General features: G+C 43.2%; 1 protein-coding gene across 4 annotated transcripts; it reads left to right on the forward strand.

Moving 5' to 3' along the window:
- Positions 1-142: 142 nt before the first annotated feature.
- On the forward strand, positions 143-13,820 carry IKZF5 (IKAROS family zinc finger 5). Of its 4 annotated transcripts, none has more exons than XM_035138298.3 (7): positions 174-548; positions 2,991-3,053; positions 3,901-4,012; positions 7,698-7,784; positions 9,237-9,400; positions 9,562-9,744; positions 10,691-13,820. In XM_035138298.3, exons 5-7 carry the CDS (start codon positions 9,268-9,270, stop codon positions 11,632-11,634), a joined length of 1,260 nt encoding a protein of 419 aa, XP_034994189.1. In that variant the 5' UTR covers positions 174-548; positions 2,991-3,053; positions 3,901-4,012; positions 7,698-7,784; positions 9,237-9,267; the 3' UTR covers positions 11,635-13,820. The 4 variants fall into 4 exon arrangements, with proteins under 4 accessions (XP_034994184.1, XP_034994189.1, XP_088526582.1 ...); XM_088670456.1 differs by having other exon boundaries at positions 175-314; XM_035138293.3 differs by lacking the exon at positions 3,901-4,012 and having other exon boundaries at positions 143-314.
- The last annotated feature ends 277 nt before the right edge of the window (positions 13,821-14,097 follow it).

Consider the following 14,097-nt stretch of genomic DNA (forward strand, 5'->3'; position numbering starts at 1 on the left):
AGGCCGACGGTATGCGACTGGATACCGGAAGTTCTACAGAACTCAAGAGAAAAATAAAAACGAGCAAACCACCCGCTTTGGAGAAAGAAGGAGCGAGAGCGCGCTGCTTCCCACGCCTCTCTTTGAGGACGGCGCGCGTCGGCCGCGCCTGTTGGAGGAGCTGGCGGAGCTCTCGCGGGATTTCGAAAGGGGAAGGACGCGGGTTACGCCTGGGCTCTGGGAGACACAACAAACATGGAGGTGGCGGCGACGGCGGTGGCGGCAGTGGCGACGGCGGGAGTCGGGTCCACCTGCGGCTGGCAAGTGCGGCGGAGGTGAGGCGGCGGCGGGGCAAGCAGCGTCCGGGGGGCTCCCTCCGCCTGGGCGGAGCAGGGGGAGACCTCGTGGTCCTTCCCCGCTGGCGCCCCGCTCTGCCTGCCTGCCGAAGTTGGGAGCGCAGGAGGAGTGGCGCTGGCGAAGCCCACTTCGCTGAGGGTCGGCCGGGGAGGCAGCATCTCGGGAGCGGCGCTCCGATGCGGTCGGGGAAAAGGCTGCGCGCTGGCCAGGAGGTGGGTTCGGTGAGCAGTGGGAATCTGCCCCCCAGCAGCTCCCAAAGGGAGGCTTGGAGTTTGGGGCTCTGTCAGGGTCACGGGAGGAGAGGTGGTCGCAGGCAGCCTGCGCTTTCTCCGGGAGTCGCTGGCAGCTCATCTTGCCTTAAGGGGAAAGCAAGAAGAAGATGAAGATGCCTGGGCTCCTCATGAATCCTACAGTTGTGCAGAAGAGGGTTTTTTTTCCAGCAGGTGTCGCTTGCATGACAAGGTGCTTCTGTGGACATCTCCACCTCTGCGCAACTATTAAGGGGCGCCTGGAACAGGAACACCCAGTCCGGCCGCCGCCCTTGCCCAGCGAGGGAGGATGAAATTGCCTCTTCCCCACACAGCTGTTAAGAGGGACACACCTCTCCTGCGTTGCATCTGACCATCCTGGCGGCCACTTGGGGGTGGGGTGTCCAGAGGCAGAAAGTGGCTCACTGAACTGTTTTGGAGCCAACAGCTCTTTTTGCTCCTAAAACATACATCCTCGAAAGGATGCTCGCTGATACTGTTGGGTGCTCCTTTAGCACTACCCGAGCTGCCCAGGCTCAAGAAGTGACACTATTTTTATTGTGATCACTCAATAAGCGACACAGAGTGGGAGATGTCTGACTTGAACTGCTTGGAGATGAGAGGGGTAGGTAGTGGAAGGGAAAAGTTGCAAGTTGGGGGGTCTTTGCACGGGATTGAAGAAATGGAGGGCAGGGAGGGTGGTGGGCCATAGCTTGTGTGCATGGAGTTCTGTGGAATGAAAAATCTGAGTTCTATTCCAACTGCCTCCCTCTTACCGTCTCCTTGGTTTAATTCTTTAAAGTAATTATATGAGCCATAATGTTTAGGATTAAATTGGCAAAGTAATTGGGAGCAAGTGGTAAGAGATGAGAAGATGAAGTGGTATCTTCCAACAAGATTGGATCATACTGTATTTGTATCATAGTACTATAGGCCGCTGATTTGCAGCATTGGACAAAATTGCTGAGAGTTCCTTCAGCTCTGCATCCCTTCAAGCCTCGCTGCCCTGATCTGCAAGGATGGGGAAATGGGTTAAGTGTTGACAGAAAGGGCAAGAGTGACAATATACTGGATGGAAATTATTGCTCCCACAGTGCAGTTAATACAGTATAGCTTTGCTGTGGTGAAAAAGCAAGCTCTGTAAAGTTACTTCCTGCATTTTCAAGTTCTTCCTATGGTTTGTGTCACCGTTGGCTATATATAATATGTTCTCCAGTGGGAGCAGAGGTACAGTGAAACATTTTAGCTGAATAATATGGCTAAGTCCGCTGTAGAGTATGTAGCCAGCTCATTTTTGCTGTTGCCTTCGGGATGAAAGTCAGCAAGTGAGAATAAGGCAACAAATGCATGGTCATCATTCAAGACTTTCTGGTGGCTGAAATGTTGATCTTCCTCCTTATAGCACTCATGTTCAGCCTCTTGCACATTCTAATGCAGGGGTCAGCAAACTTTTTCAGCAGGGGTACGGTCCACTGTCCCTCAGACCTTGTGGGGGGTCGGACTATATTTTGAAAAAGAAATATTAACGAATTCCTATGCCCCACAAATTACCCAGAGATGCATTTTAAATGAAAGGACACATTCTACTCATGTAAAAACATGCTGATTCCTGGACCGTCTGTGGGCCGGATTTAGAAGGTGATTGAGCTGCATCCGGCCCCCGGGCGTTAGTTTGGGGACCCCTGTTCTAATGTATAGATTTTGTTTTGTCATGTTAACTTTATGTTTGGCAAAAATCAATCTCTTTTGGACAATGTGGAACTGTGAAAATGTTAAGGTGTTATGTGAGCAGACTTGAGAAAAGTCTCAAATTTTTCTTTCTTCCTTAGATTTCTTAGATACGAGCGTCAAATGTCTGTCCTGCACGGAGCAGACAAATATGGCATGTACATAAACAGCTGAACCACCTGTTTCAGATATGTAAACAACAGCATAAAAAACTTTAGCATTCAGGCAATCCAGCACTTGGATTCTTTCGTGCAGCTACAATTCACTGTGAATATCCTAAATAGGGCTTTGTACAGCAGTGTCAGCTAGGAAAAGAAAAGCATATTCTTCTTACACAGGAAAACTATTGCATAGGTTTATTCATGTGGATGCTGTATTTGACAAAATGTAATTTTTTAGCATTAACTTGGTAAGGATTTTGGTATGGGAATTATATTACTTAAGCATGAAATGTGAGTTATAAAACTAAGATTTTATGGCTTTCCTTAGGTATAATGTACTCTGTGCGTATTTTCAACACTAAAGTAACACCATTATCAGGCTATGTTATTTTAAGGCAATGGCATCTAATTTAACGAACTCAGTTTGAAAATGCGGAACTTCACATTTTGATTTCCCTTGAGATTGCTTTAAAAACAATATTGAGTATGCAAAATTATGTCTTTTTTTATTCTGCAGTGTTCAACTAAAGGAACCCAAGTTAACTTAAATCTATATGAAGCTGATGACTACAGAAAGAAGGTAGGCAAAACGATTGTATAAAGGAGAATTTGAAGCAACTGTCACTGAGAATGACACTAGATCTTGCTCAGCACCAACCTAGTGATACTTTTATTGCTTTATTTTTTTTGTAAACAGCTTTGATGGTTTTTCAACCGATAAAGTAGTGAATAAGTTTTATGGGATAAATAATAAATAACCCAAGAACAGCACTGCTGGATCAGACTGAAGGCCTATCTAGTCTAGCATCCTGTTCTCACAACAGATGTCTATGTGAAGACTACAAGCAATCATGAGCACAACATCAGTCTGTCCTCGAAAGATATGGCTGCATAATGCCTATTAAGATTATTGTCTTGGTCATATGCTAACCATATTGTTCCCCACTTAAAAAATAGCAAAGAAAGGCCATGGCAGCGCTACACAACTTGTGACCCATGAAAATGATCACATCTCTACTAGGATCTCTGCTCCTAGTAGCCTTTGGAGAGGGATGTTTCTGGGAAGGGTGTGTTCTCTGCTCTGCTGCCGCCCCTGAGGCTTTGAGGCAGACATTGTCAATGCCTTCTGGCTCCCTGTTGTGGGCGTTGGGCATTGGGTGAGCTAGACTAGAACAGGGTTTCCCAAACTTGGGTCTCCAGCTGTTTTTGGACAATTCCCATCATCCCTAACCACTGGTCCTGCTAGCTAGGGATGATGGTAGTCTAAGAACATCTGGAGACCCAAGTTTTGGAAACCCTGGAATAGAAGATGGACAAGCCCTCTCACCTCAGAGACTGGCAACAGAAATGTTTGTAAGCAGCCTTGAAGACTTAACTGGTGGAAATGCTTTTTAAAACCAGTGTGCCCTAATCTCATTTCCTTGTAGACTAGAAAGGCATTAATCAGAGAAGTGTGTTTAATATATGATGGAACATACATTTCAAGAGTGGATTTTTGATGTCTGTTTCACTGATTTGAAGTTGATTTGGATGATTAAGGTAAAACTCTTGCACACACATTTTAATGATCTCTTAAAAGTTATGTATCTTCATGTGTCAGTAAACCGTAATGAGCTATGCTTGGGTTTTTTGTCTGGAGGGAAGAAATGAGGAGGTTGTTGGAATATGCAGGGCGAAGTGAAGTCGGAATAAGGGAGCTGTGGGTGCAAGTGGGAATCCTGGTAGTATTACTATTTTTGAAGGCAGCACTGTAGAGGGAAGCTTTTTAATGTTTAATGTTTTATTTTGTTTTTATATATGTTGTAAGCTGCCCAGTGGCAGGGGTACAAATAAATTCTTCTTCTTCTTCTTCTTCTGAGAAGATGGAGTAGAGTGGGCTATCTGGAAAGAAGGAGGCTTAGAAGACGACTAGTTCTAATTACATTCTTATTAAGCTTCAGTTTACTGTGGATATTTTTGATGAATAAAGAAAACAAATACTGTTGCTGAGCCTGGGTAACTGTCAATAAAACTCACACTTCAAGAGTTTAAACATCTACCTTTGTCATTCCTCCCCTCCCTTCCCCACAAGTAATTTCAGTGGCAATGAGTCTCCTTCCAGTACAGTCCAAAATATAATATTAATCTCTTTCCCCTACTCAGCTGAAAAGCAGAACAAATATACTCTTTTATAAGTCATTTTTTCAAACATTTTAGACACTCTTTCTGGATCACACCATTCAAAAACCTTTATTATTTATACCCCGCCCATCTGGCTGGGCTTCCCCTGCCACTCTGGGCGGCTTCCAACAAACATTAAAATACATCAAATATCACAGATTAAAAACTTCCCTAAACAAGGCTGCCTTTAGGTATTTTCTCAATGTCAGGTAGCTGTTTATCTCTCTGACCTCAAATGGGAGGGTGTTCCACAGGGCGGGTGCCACTACCGAGAAGGCCCTCTGCCTGGTTCCCTGTAGCTTTGCTTCTCGCAGTGAGGGAACCACCAGAAGGCCCTCGGCGCTGGACCTCAGTGTTCGGGCAGAACGATGGGGGTGGAGACGCCCCTTCAGGTATACTGGACCGAGGCCATTTAGGGCTTTAAAGGTCAGCACCAACACTTTTAATTGTGCTTGGAAATGTACTGGGAGCCAATGTAGGTCTTTCAAGACCGGTGTTATGTGGTCTCGGCGGCTGCTCCCAGTCAACAGTCTAGCTGCCGCATTCTGGATTAGTTGTAGTTTCCGGGTCACCTTCAAAGGTAGCCCCACATAGAGCGCATTGCAGTAATCCAAGCAGGAGATAACCAGAGCATGCACCACTCTTGACGAGGCAGTCTGCAGGCAGGTAGGGTTTCAGCTTGCGTACCAGATGGAGCTGATAAACAGCTGCCCTGGATACAGAATTAACCTGCGCCTCCATGGACAGCTGTGAGTCCAAAATGACTTCCAGGCTGCGCTCCTGGTCTTTCAGGGGCACAGTTACTCCGTTTAGGACCAGGGAGTCCTCCACGCCTGTCCGCCTCCTGTCCCCCACAAACAGTACTTCTGTCTTGTCAGGATTCAATCTCAATCTGTTAGCCGCCATCCATCCTCCAACCGCCTCCAGGCACTCACACAGGACCTTCACCACCTTCACTGGTTCTGATTTGAAAGAGAGGTACAGCAGGAAGACAGGATTTATTGTCTTTCTTCCTATTTTAATTTTCTCCCCAACCTGAGCATAAATGACTGCCCGGCATCTTGCTGGCTAGAACTCTTTGAATACCAAAGAGACCTCATCTCTTTGCATAGGAACTTTCCTGTGGATCCCCACCACTATTCCTTTCGTTGATCAACTCCAGCTATTCTCAACTCCAGTACATCACGCAGGCTCCTTGTAGAAATAAGGGCAGGTACTAAATCTTCCCTTGCAAGCCCATAAGCTGGCAATTCTGTTTCTCTCTCTCTCTTTCTTTCTTTCTTTCTTTCTTTCTTTCTTTCTTTCTTTCTTTCTCTCTCTCTCTCTCTCTCTCTCTCTCTCTCTCTCTCTCTCTCTCTCTCTCTCTCTCTCTCTCTCTCTCTCTCTCCCCTTCCCTTATCTTCTGTTTTCAGCCCGATCAGATTCCTCTTTCTTGGGAAGACCTGCTTTCTTTATTTCCCTAGCTGTTCACCAATTGCTGCCTTCTCATTCTTTCCCTGAAATCTTTCCCAAAGCCCCACAAAATTACTAGCATAAACACTCTTCCTAAAGCAAGTAATGCCCTCAGCCAGATAACCCTTTCCCCTTGTTTAGCCAAGATCTCCTTCCACACTTTCTCTTATCAGTGTTACTGCATCCTAGAGTTTCAGTGTGTTCCCAGGCATGCTTTAAGAATGTAGTTAACTTTTGTATTGGTTTTAAACTCTTTTAAACATCATCTGTTATTAGTTTTCTGGTTATTGATTCTGTTTAATTTCTAAAATAGCATTTGTTTTCCTCACTGCTTTTTGCCCTTCAGCAAACAAGTGATGCCTGAAAAATTCCTTTTAAAAATAACTAGGGGAAGTGGGAGGCATGTACAGTGGTACCTCGACATCCGAATGGCTCTACTTCCGAAGGTTTTGACTTCCGAAGTCGGCAAACCCGGAAGTGTTGTCGCAGCGTGTGCGTTTGGCGCCTGCACAGAAGCGGGGGGTGGTGGTGGTGCGATCCGCGCATGCGCAGAAGCGCAAAATTGCGCAGAAACGCAAAATTGCGCAGAACGGGCGCTTCGACAACCGAAGACCTCGACTTACGAAGAGCGCCGCGGAACGGATCATTTTCGTAAGTCGAGGTACCACTGTATATGAATAAAATGTATGAAATGGTATAGCCAAGTAAATAGAGAAACTTTTGTCCTTCAGAGTACTAGAATTTAGGATTTTCCAGTGAAACTGATTGGCAGTGGGTTAAACACCCCCACAGACCAAGTACTTAAATAAGTACACAATGATGAAGTGTACTAAATTAGTAGACGTTCTAATTCAAAAAATGAAATTTCTATAGCAGGTTACTAACATTCCTTCCAGATGTTGTGGACAACAACTCCCATTAGCTCCAACCAGCGTGGCCAAAAGCAAGAATGATGGGAGTTGTAGTTCAAAATACATGCAGGGTACCATGTTGGTTGTTTCTGCTCTATAGAGGCAGTATATCAGTAATGAGTAGATGGAGATTAATCTGGGAGGTTATAATGACCAGTTTCAGGGGTTTCTTCATTTATTTCTCTTTTTTGCTTGCCACAGTATTCATTTGGCCATAATTTGAAACAGAATACTTGGATAGGTATTTTCATCTAATCCAGTAAAGTAATATGTGCATTTTCATTGCCTGCCTGATGTTTACTGCAAAATTTTACAAACTAAATATATTTTTCCTGGCAAGACTGAACAGGTATGCCTGTTAGCACCCTCTTCAAATATATTTTAATTTTTTAAGACTTCCAGGTGACTAGCTGCCTTACTGTGATGTGAACCAGTGTGTGTAGAAATGTTTTGTATGCTGTCAGCCTTCAAAGAAAAAATGATTTTCAAATGTGATTATATATACCACTGGTAAAGCCTTAACAGGACATAGTAAAAGGGATTTAAGATTGAGGTGAAAAGGTTGTTTTCAAAACAAAGTCTGTAAAATGAGTAACTGAAATGCTTCTGTCAGTTTTATATATGATTTTGGACTACCATTCCTGAAGTTTTCTTAAATTAGTTAATAAATGGTTGAATATCCCCCCCTTTTTTGTTAATAGGGAAAGTGGGACATGTGTGCTTTATTACTTATCTAATATCCTGAAGAAGAGTTCAAAATGTTTTCTACATAAAAGGAAAAAATTCAGGTATGACATGTCTATAATGATTTTTTGGGAAAAGACTGCAGTTCTTAGAACTTGCCTTTAAAAGTTTTTATCCGCATGTAATCATTTTGCAGCAGTAGGCTGTGTGCGTCTCTTCTCTTACAGCACACCAATAAAATGGAATTACGGAGATATTTGGGAGAGGCCAATGGAAGTCTAACAAGATTTTTTAGTAATACAATATTAAATCTTGTGTAGTGATAAAAGACACTACAAATTGCACAAAATCAGCGGCTGGTTAAGATTACCTATCAAATGGATTTGATAGTCATTTCACTTTATTCCTTTAAAAAAATATAGCCAAGTGAAAGACTGGGTGTGGGAACTAGGAATTTGCTACTGTGGTTATCATATATAAATGAAAGAAATATGGTTATAATATTAATCTAGTGAGCAGAGCAAGCTAAATTACATCTGGGGAATGGTGCAGCCACTGCTATATTCAATGTTTTATTGCTCGTGCCCACCGGGGTAGCAGGGGAAGGGTAGCTTTTGATACTTATTTGTTGAGGGGGCAAATTGGTGGCAGCAGGTGGGCATGTCTGCTGAACCCTAATCCCCTCCACAAGTGTGGGTGAAGGGGTAGTGATTCCCCCCCCCTTGCTGTTACGTGTTTGCCATTTTGTTGTATTGGATATATATGTTTTTTATATATATTACGTATAAGCTTCTCTGAACATTCCTTTGGGGGGAAGAAGCAGAGTAAAATTATTTTACAGATAAATCTAGTGAGTCAAAACAGAAACCGCATTTTCATCAGCAGACCAAGAGAAAAATTTACATGGAGTGGAGACACAAAAGCGGAACCTTTGAAATGAGAGGTGTCTTACTGAAGTTTCCAATCATCAGGGCTTTGAGTATTTGTAGATTTCACAGTTCCACAGGCTACCTTCTTTCCCTCGACCTTGTGTCGCAAAACACCAAATTCTAGTTACCAAGATGGTTCCTTAACAGTATAAAATGACCCTTGCTGGGTGAGACAAAGGGCCTACCTAGTTCAATATCCTGTCTCCTATGTTGACCAACCAGATGTCAATGGGAAGCCTGCAAGCAGGAGTTCTGTGTTTTGCTTTTAGCTTAGTATCTTTTTGAACCACAAAAATGTAAACTCTTGATAATGGATAACTGGCTCCTGGAAACCTACTTTCTATTTTCTGAAGGCCTTGATGTAGCATGAGTAGGTTTGTTGATATGAACAGTATAGGACTTGGGCTTTTATAAAACGTTAGACATCTTCACACAGTGAAACTTCTTATGGGGAGCCCGAATCGTTTCCTGACTCTGCTTTGATGGCTGGCTTTTTCAAGTCACCATCTACCACCCTAGCTTACCTCATAGGGTAATTGCAAGGCTGCTTTTCAAGTGAGAAATCAGTAATGATTTTCAATATTGTGTGGTTTTTGCTTGAATCTTAAGTTGGTTTTTTTATTTTAGGCCCACAGAATTGTGAAGTTGTAGTGTGAATATGGGTGAAAAGAAACCAGAACCTTTGGATTTTGTAAAAGATTTTCAGGAATATCTGACTCAGCAGACTCACCATGTGAACATGATTTCAGGCTCTGTTGGTGGGGACAAAGAAGCAGAGACTCTTCAAGGAGGTAGGTTCACCATGGTACAATTCAGTTTTCCCTTTATTTAAATGAAAGGCTGGTTATTGTAGAGGGAGCTTCTTTCCACCTTTCTCGCAATAGCCTGTTATAGTATGCAAACTAAGTACAAGATAAAGAAACTTATTGGTGTTTCCCTTCTCTTTTTACAGCAGGGACAGAAGGTGATCAAAATGGACTAGATCATCCTTCGGTCGAAGTCTCACTGGATGAAAACTCTGGAGTGTTAGTAGATGGGTTTGAAAGAACTTTTGATGGAAAATTGAAATGTCGGTATTGTAACTATGCCAGCAAAGGAACAGCACGTCTCATAGAACATATCAGAATTCATACAGGTATTACTGAGTCTGCAGATTTTGTATCTCTCTGCTGGTGGTATATATACCTACAAGCTTTCTTACTGTGTTAAACGTGTTTTCCAGTCAGGAGATTTGTATCTATCTGTTAAATCAGGGGTCCCCAAACTACGGCCCCCGGGCCGGATGCGGCCCAATCGGCCTTCCAATCCGGCCCGCGACGACCCCCGCCGCCCGCTGCCGCCGCCCGCTCTCGCGGCGCGCGGCGCAGCGGCGATCTAAAAAATCGGCAAAAAAATCGCCGAAAATTCTTTGTGCGCATGCGTACGGGCCTCTCCCGACCCGGAAGAGGTCATTTCTGGTGCACTTCCGGGTCGGGGGAGGCCCATACGCATGCGCACAAGCGATTTTCGGCGATTTTTTTCCCCGCCCGTGTGCGCGTGCGCATGCGCACGGGCGCGCACTCCCCCGCCCTCCGGCCCGCTGCGCGCGCACTCCCCTGCCATCCGGCCCACCGCGCGGTCGGCGCGGCGGGCACCGGCCCGCCGCTCGGTAAGTCTGGGGACCCCTGTGTTAAATGATCTTTCACCTTCTATTTTTCCAGTAAGCAAACCTGATTCTTAAAGTTCAGTTTTCAACTAAATGTAGGAAAACCAGACTATATGAAATAACCTGTGTGATTGTCTAGGGAAATGGTTTTGCCAGTTCTAGATACTGCTTACACTTGCAATGTTGCTGGTTCTTTTACTTGTTCAACTTACCGTATGTCTCTTCCAGCATTTACTGGTCCTAAGACATGAACCATAAAACTCATCTCTTTCATTTGACTGTTGTTTGTCTAAGGATTTTAAATGGTAGCTTTAGATATTGTAGTGCTCTGTTTCCGCAAGTGACTCAACTCTAGTTAGTCACTCTTCTTCCTTTTGTTTCTTGCAAAACACATGGTATCAAAGCAACAATAAAATCTTGACTTGTATTCTTTCAGGTGAGAAACCACACAGATGCCACTTATGCCCCTTTGCATCAGCATACGAACGTCACTTGGAAGCTCATATGCGATCGCATACAGGTGAAAAACCTTACAAATGTGAATTGTGTTCATTCCGCTGTAGTGACAGAAGCAACCTGTCTCACCACCGCAGGCGCAAACATAAAATGGTGCCTATAAAAGGTACAAGGCCTTCCCTTAGTAGCAAGAAGATGTGGGGTGTCTTGCAGAAGAAGACCAGTAACTTGGGGTATAGTCGAAGGGCGCTAATAAACTTGAGTCCACCTTCCATGGTGGTTCAGAAGCCGGACTACCTTAATGACTTCACTCATGAAATCCCAAGCATTCAGACTGAAGCATATGAAAGTATGACAAAGCCAACAGAGACTGGTGGGTTACCAAGAGATCCACAAGACCTTATGGTAGATAACCCTTTAAACCAGCTATCTACTTTAGCAGGACAGTTGTCTAGCCTGCCCCCTGAAAACCAAAACCCACCCTCTCCTGATGTTGTACCGTGTCAAGATGAAAAGCCTTTTATGATGCAGCAGCCTGCTGTGCCAGCAGCCGTTCCAGCGATGTCGACCAGTATTCCTCAGAGTTCATCCCCTACGAGTCCTGATCCTCGCCCTGCACATTCTCAAAGAAACTACAGTCCGGTTGCGGGTCCCAGCAGCGACCACAGTGCTCATGCCAGCACCCCGAGCATAAGTAATAGCCAGCCAAGCACTCCAGCACCAACTCTTCCAGTTCAGGATCCTCAGCTTCTGCATCACTGCCAGCACTGTGATATGTATTTTGCTGACAATATCCTTTATACGATCCACATGGGATGTCATGGCTTTGAGAACCCTTTCCAGTGCAACATATGTGGTTGCAAATGTAAAAACAAGTATGACTTTGCTTGCCATTTTGCCAGAGGCCAACATAACCAGCATTGATTGAATATAAGTTATACCATGCATTCATTTATCTGTGTTTGTTTAAACACATTGCTGTCTTGTCTTTTCGCTGCTACTGGAGAGGTTGCGTGCCCTTTTGGAGGAATCCAGTTAAGCAGATTTAACATCAAAGGCAATTACCTTTACATGCTTTCATGATTTGCTAGGGACGTGCTTGTTTACCATGGTGGCATTCTTCACATGGTTCCTAAAATAAGAATGAGGTTTGTAGTGCAATTATTATTATTACTATTAATGGATAATCAGTGCAACACAATATATACTGACCTAACATAATGTGGATCTTGTCGATCAACACTTGTGTCCAAGTACTTAACAAATACTTAACATTAAGCTGAGCTACTGGAGTAGCCTTTAATTCCGTCATACATAATGCACTCGGATATTTTCAGTGTAGAAGCTATATGCAACTGTGTATAAACTGACCATCCCTATAAAATATTGTGTAAAGAGTAAACAGAGATAAAGTTGATGTCTACAACAAAACTTAAATCTAGGAAAAGTTTAATTGCTGTGAGGCCTTTAATAAAGCTCCTGTGGTAATAGTGAGTCATGATGTGGAAAACTAGAACAGTAAAAATGTGAAATAGGGTACAAAGACATCCACTTTCCATTACTGCTGACCCCCTTCTAAAGGAATACAAGGAAACAGTGCCTAGTATTAAATGTGTGTAATTTTAAAAACTGTGTGCAGAAAGAAAACTGGAAGAAAATGGGTAATGTGTTAAAATATTGTACCATAATCTTCATACCTAGCTTGCATTGCATTGCATTGCATAGAACTTCATTACCATTTAAATGCTAATGTGTAAGTTGTTTTGTCTTTGCCTTCTGGTAGTAACGTTTTTACCTTAAAATGAAGTGGCAAGGAGGTTATGAGATTATGATAATCCATTAAGATTTCACATGGGTCATTTTATCTGTGAATGATGAGTGCACTTCTTGAAAAGAGCATCCTTGTCCAGGTAAACAGCAGTCAAAAGAGAACATTCCATATTGGGTTTTTTGTTATAGTTCTGGACTTGACAAAGCAAAAAGTTTATATGAGGAATCACTGACTAATTACAGTGGATAAATACCATAAGACATAGCAGTCAGCTGTTTCTGCCTTGATCTAGATAAGTGAATAGGCACTTTAAACAAACTATGCTAGCAAAAACTGTGGTGCTAGCTTTTAGCACATGAATCCTTAATATACAGGGGAAAACACTTACTTTGACATGCACTTTTATTGTATATCTTCGTTGTTTTATTTTAAGGGAAAGAGAGGTCTTTATACTGCTGTCACTTGCATAACAAGTAAATATGCACATGCACATACAAACCTAGGACAGTGTGCTTTTATTGAATGGTTTCGCATCCCAAAGTACGTTCCTTTGTGTGAATAATTGTCTAGTATACCCCTCTCCATCTTCAGCGCTTTTGGTAGAGGAGCATTCTTCTGATAGCCAAAATAGGAGCACAAATTAGAAAAGTCCTCTTGAGTCAGTTAAGTCATCACTGGTCAGTGCAAAACCTTATCAGTAGAATCCTATCTAGTAAGGTGTAAGAAATCTTATGCCAAAGTCTACTTGAGCAATTGGGTCCCCCCCCCCTCCTGTAGCCACATGGCACCACAAAGGTCCTAAACTATAATAAGGTGGAGGATGCACAGTATTTACTGAGGTAAACAGCACATAGTTTGAGCAGATTATGCTGCTGGCACTGTACTTAAAGCAGACTAAAAACAACCTTCCCGTGTTTTTGTCTCTTTAAGTTTAGAACCATTTTTCAGAGGGAAAGCCCTCTCAAGCAGCTATATTTAAGACCTTAATTTCAGTTCTTGACATTCTCTTATCTTTCTCAAAGTTAATGTTCAGTGTCTTAATACATTTGTGTAACTGTACTCAATGTTTGCATTCCGACGTATAGAAGTACTCCGCCAGAATATTCTTGGAATTGCCTTCTGCCTCTCTAAAATGGCATAGCACCAAATTAGTCTTGCAACTCTAGTGCCATATATGTTGCACTCAGGAAGTCAGTGACAAACTTATCATTAGTCTTGTTTGATTGGGATTGCATGCTATGACAGCAGAGAACCTAAAATATACTATGTATGTTTTAATTACAGTGCTGGATATGTTGAATGGACTAACACAGCTAAATAAAGGCTGCTTGTAAAAATCCTCACGTATATCCTAGCTGGGTCATCTTTATGAAATGTCTATAAATGATCTGATTGAATGAGCTGTTGTAGAGCAATGGACAACAGCTGGTGACAGCTCCACTCTCAGCCTGTTCACTTCTTCCCTGGCCAAAACCAGACCAGCTGGTCTTAGTTGACCCTGAAAGGGCATCCATGCTGAGAAGGAGGCCAAGGGGCCGATTGAAAGCATAGGTATGGGGAAAAGATAGGGCAAGAAGTGGCCATCAAATAAGGTCATGTTGAATAAGTGAGGGAAG

This window comes from Zootoca vivipara, chromosome 5 (genome assembly GCF_965207765.1).
Source record: "Zootoca vivipara chromosome 5, rZooViv2.hap1.1, whole genome shotgun sequence".
In the NCBI taxonomy this organism is placed as follows: domain Eukaryota; kingdom Metazoa; phylum Chordata; class Lepidosauria; order Squamata; family Lacertidae; genus Zootoca; species Zootoca vivipara.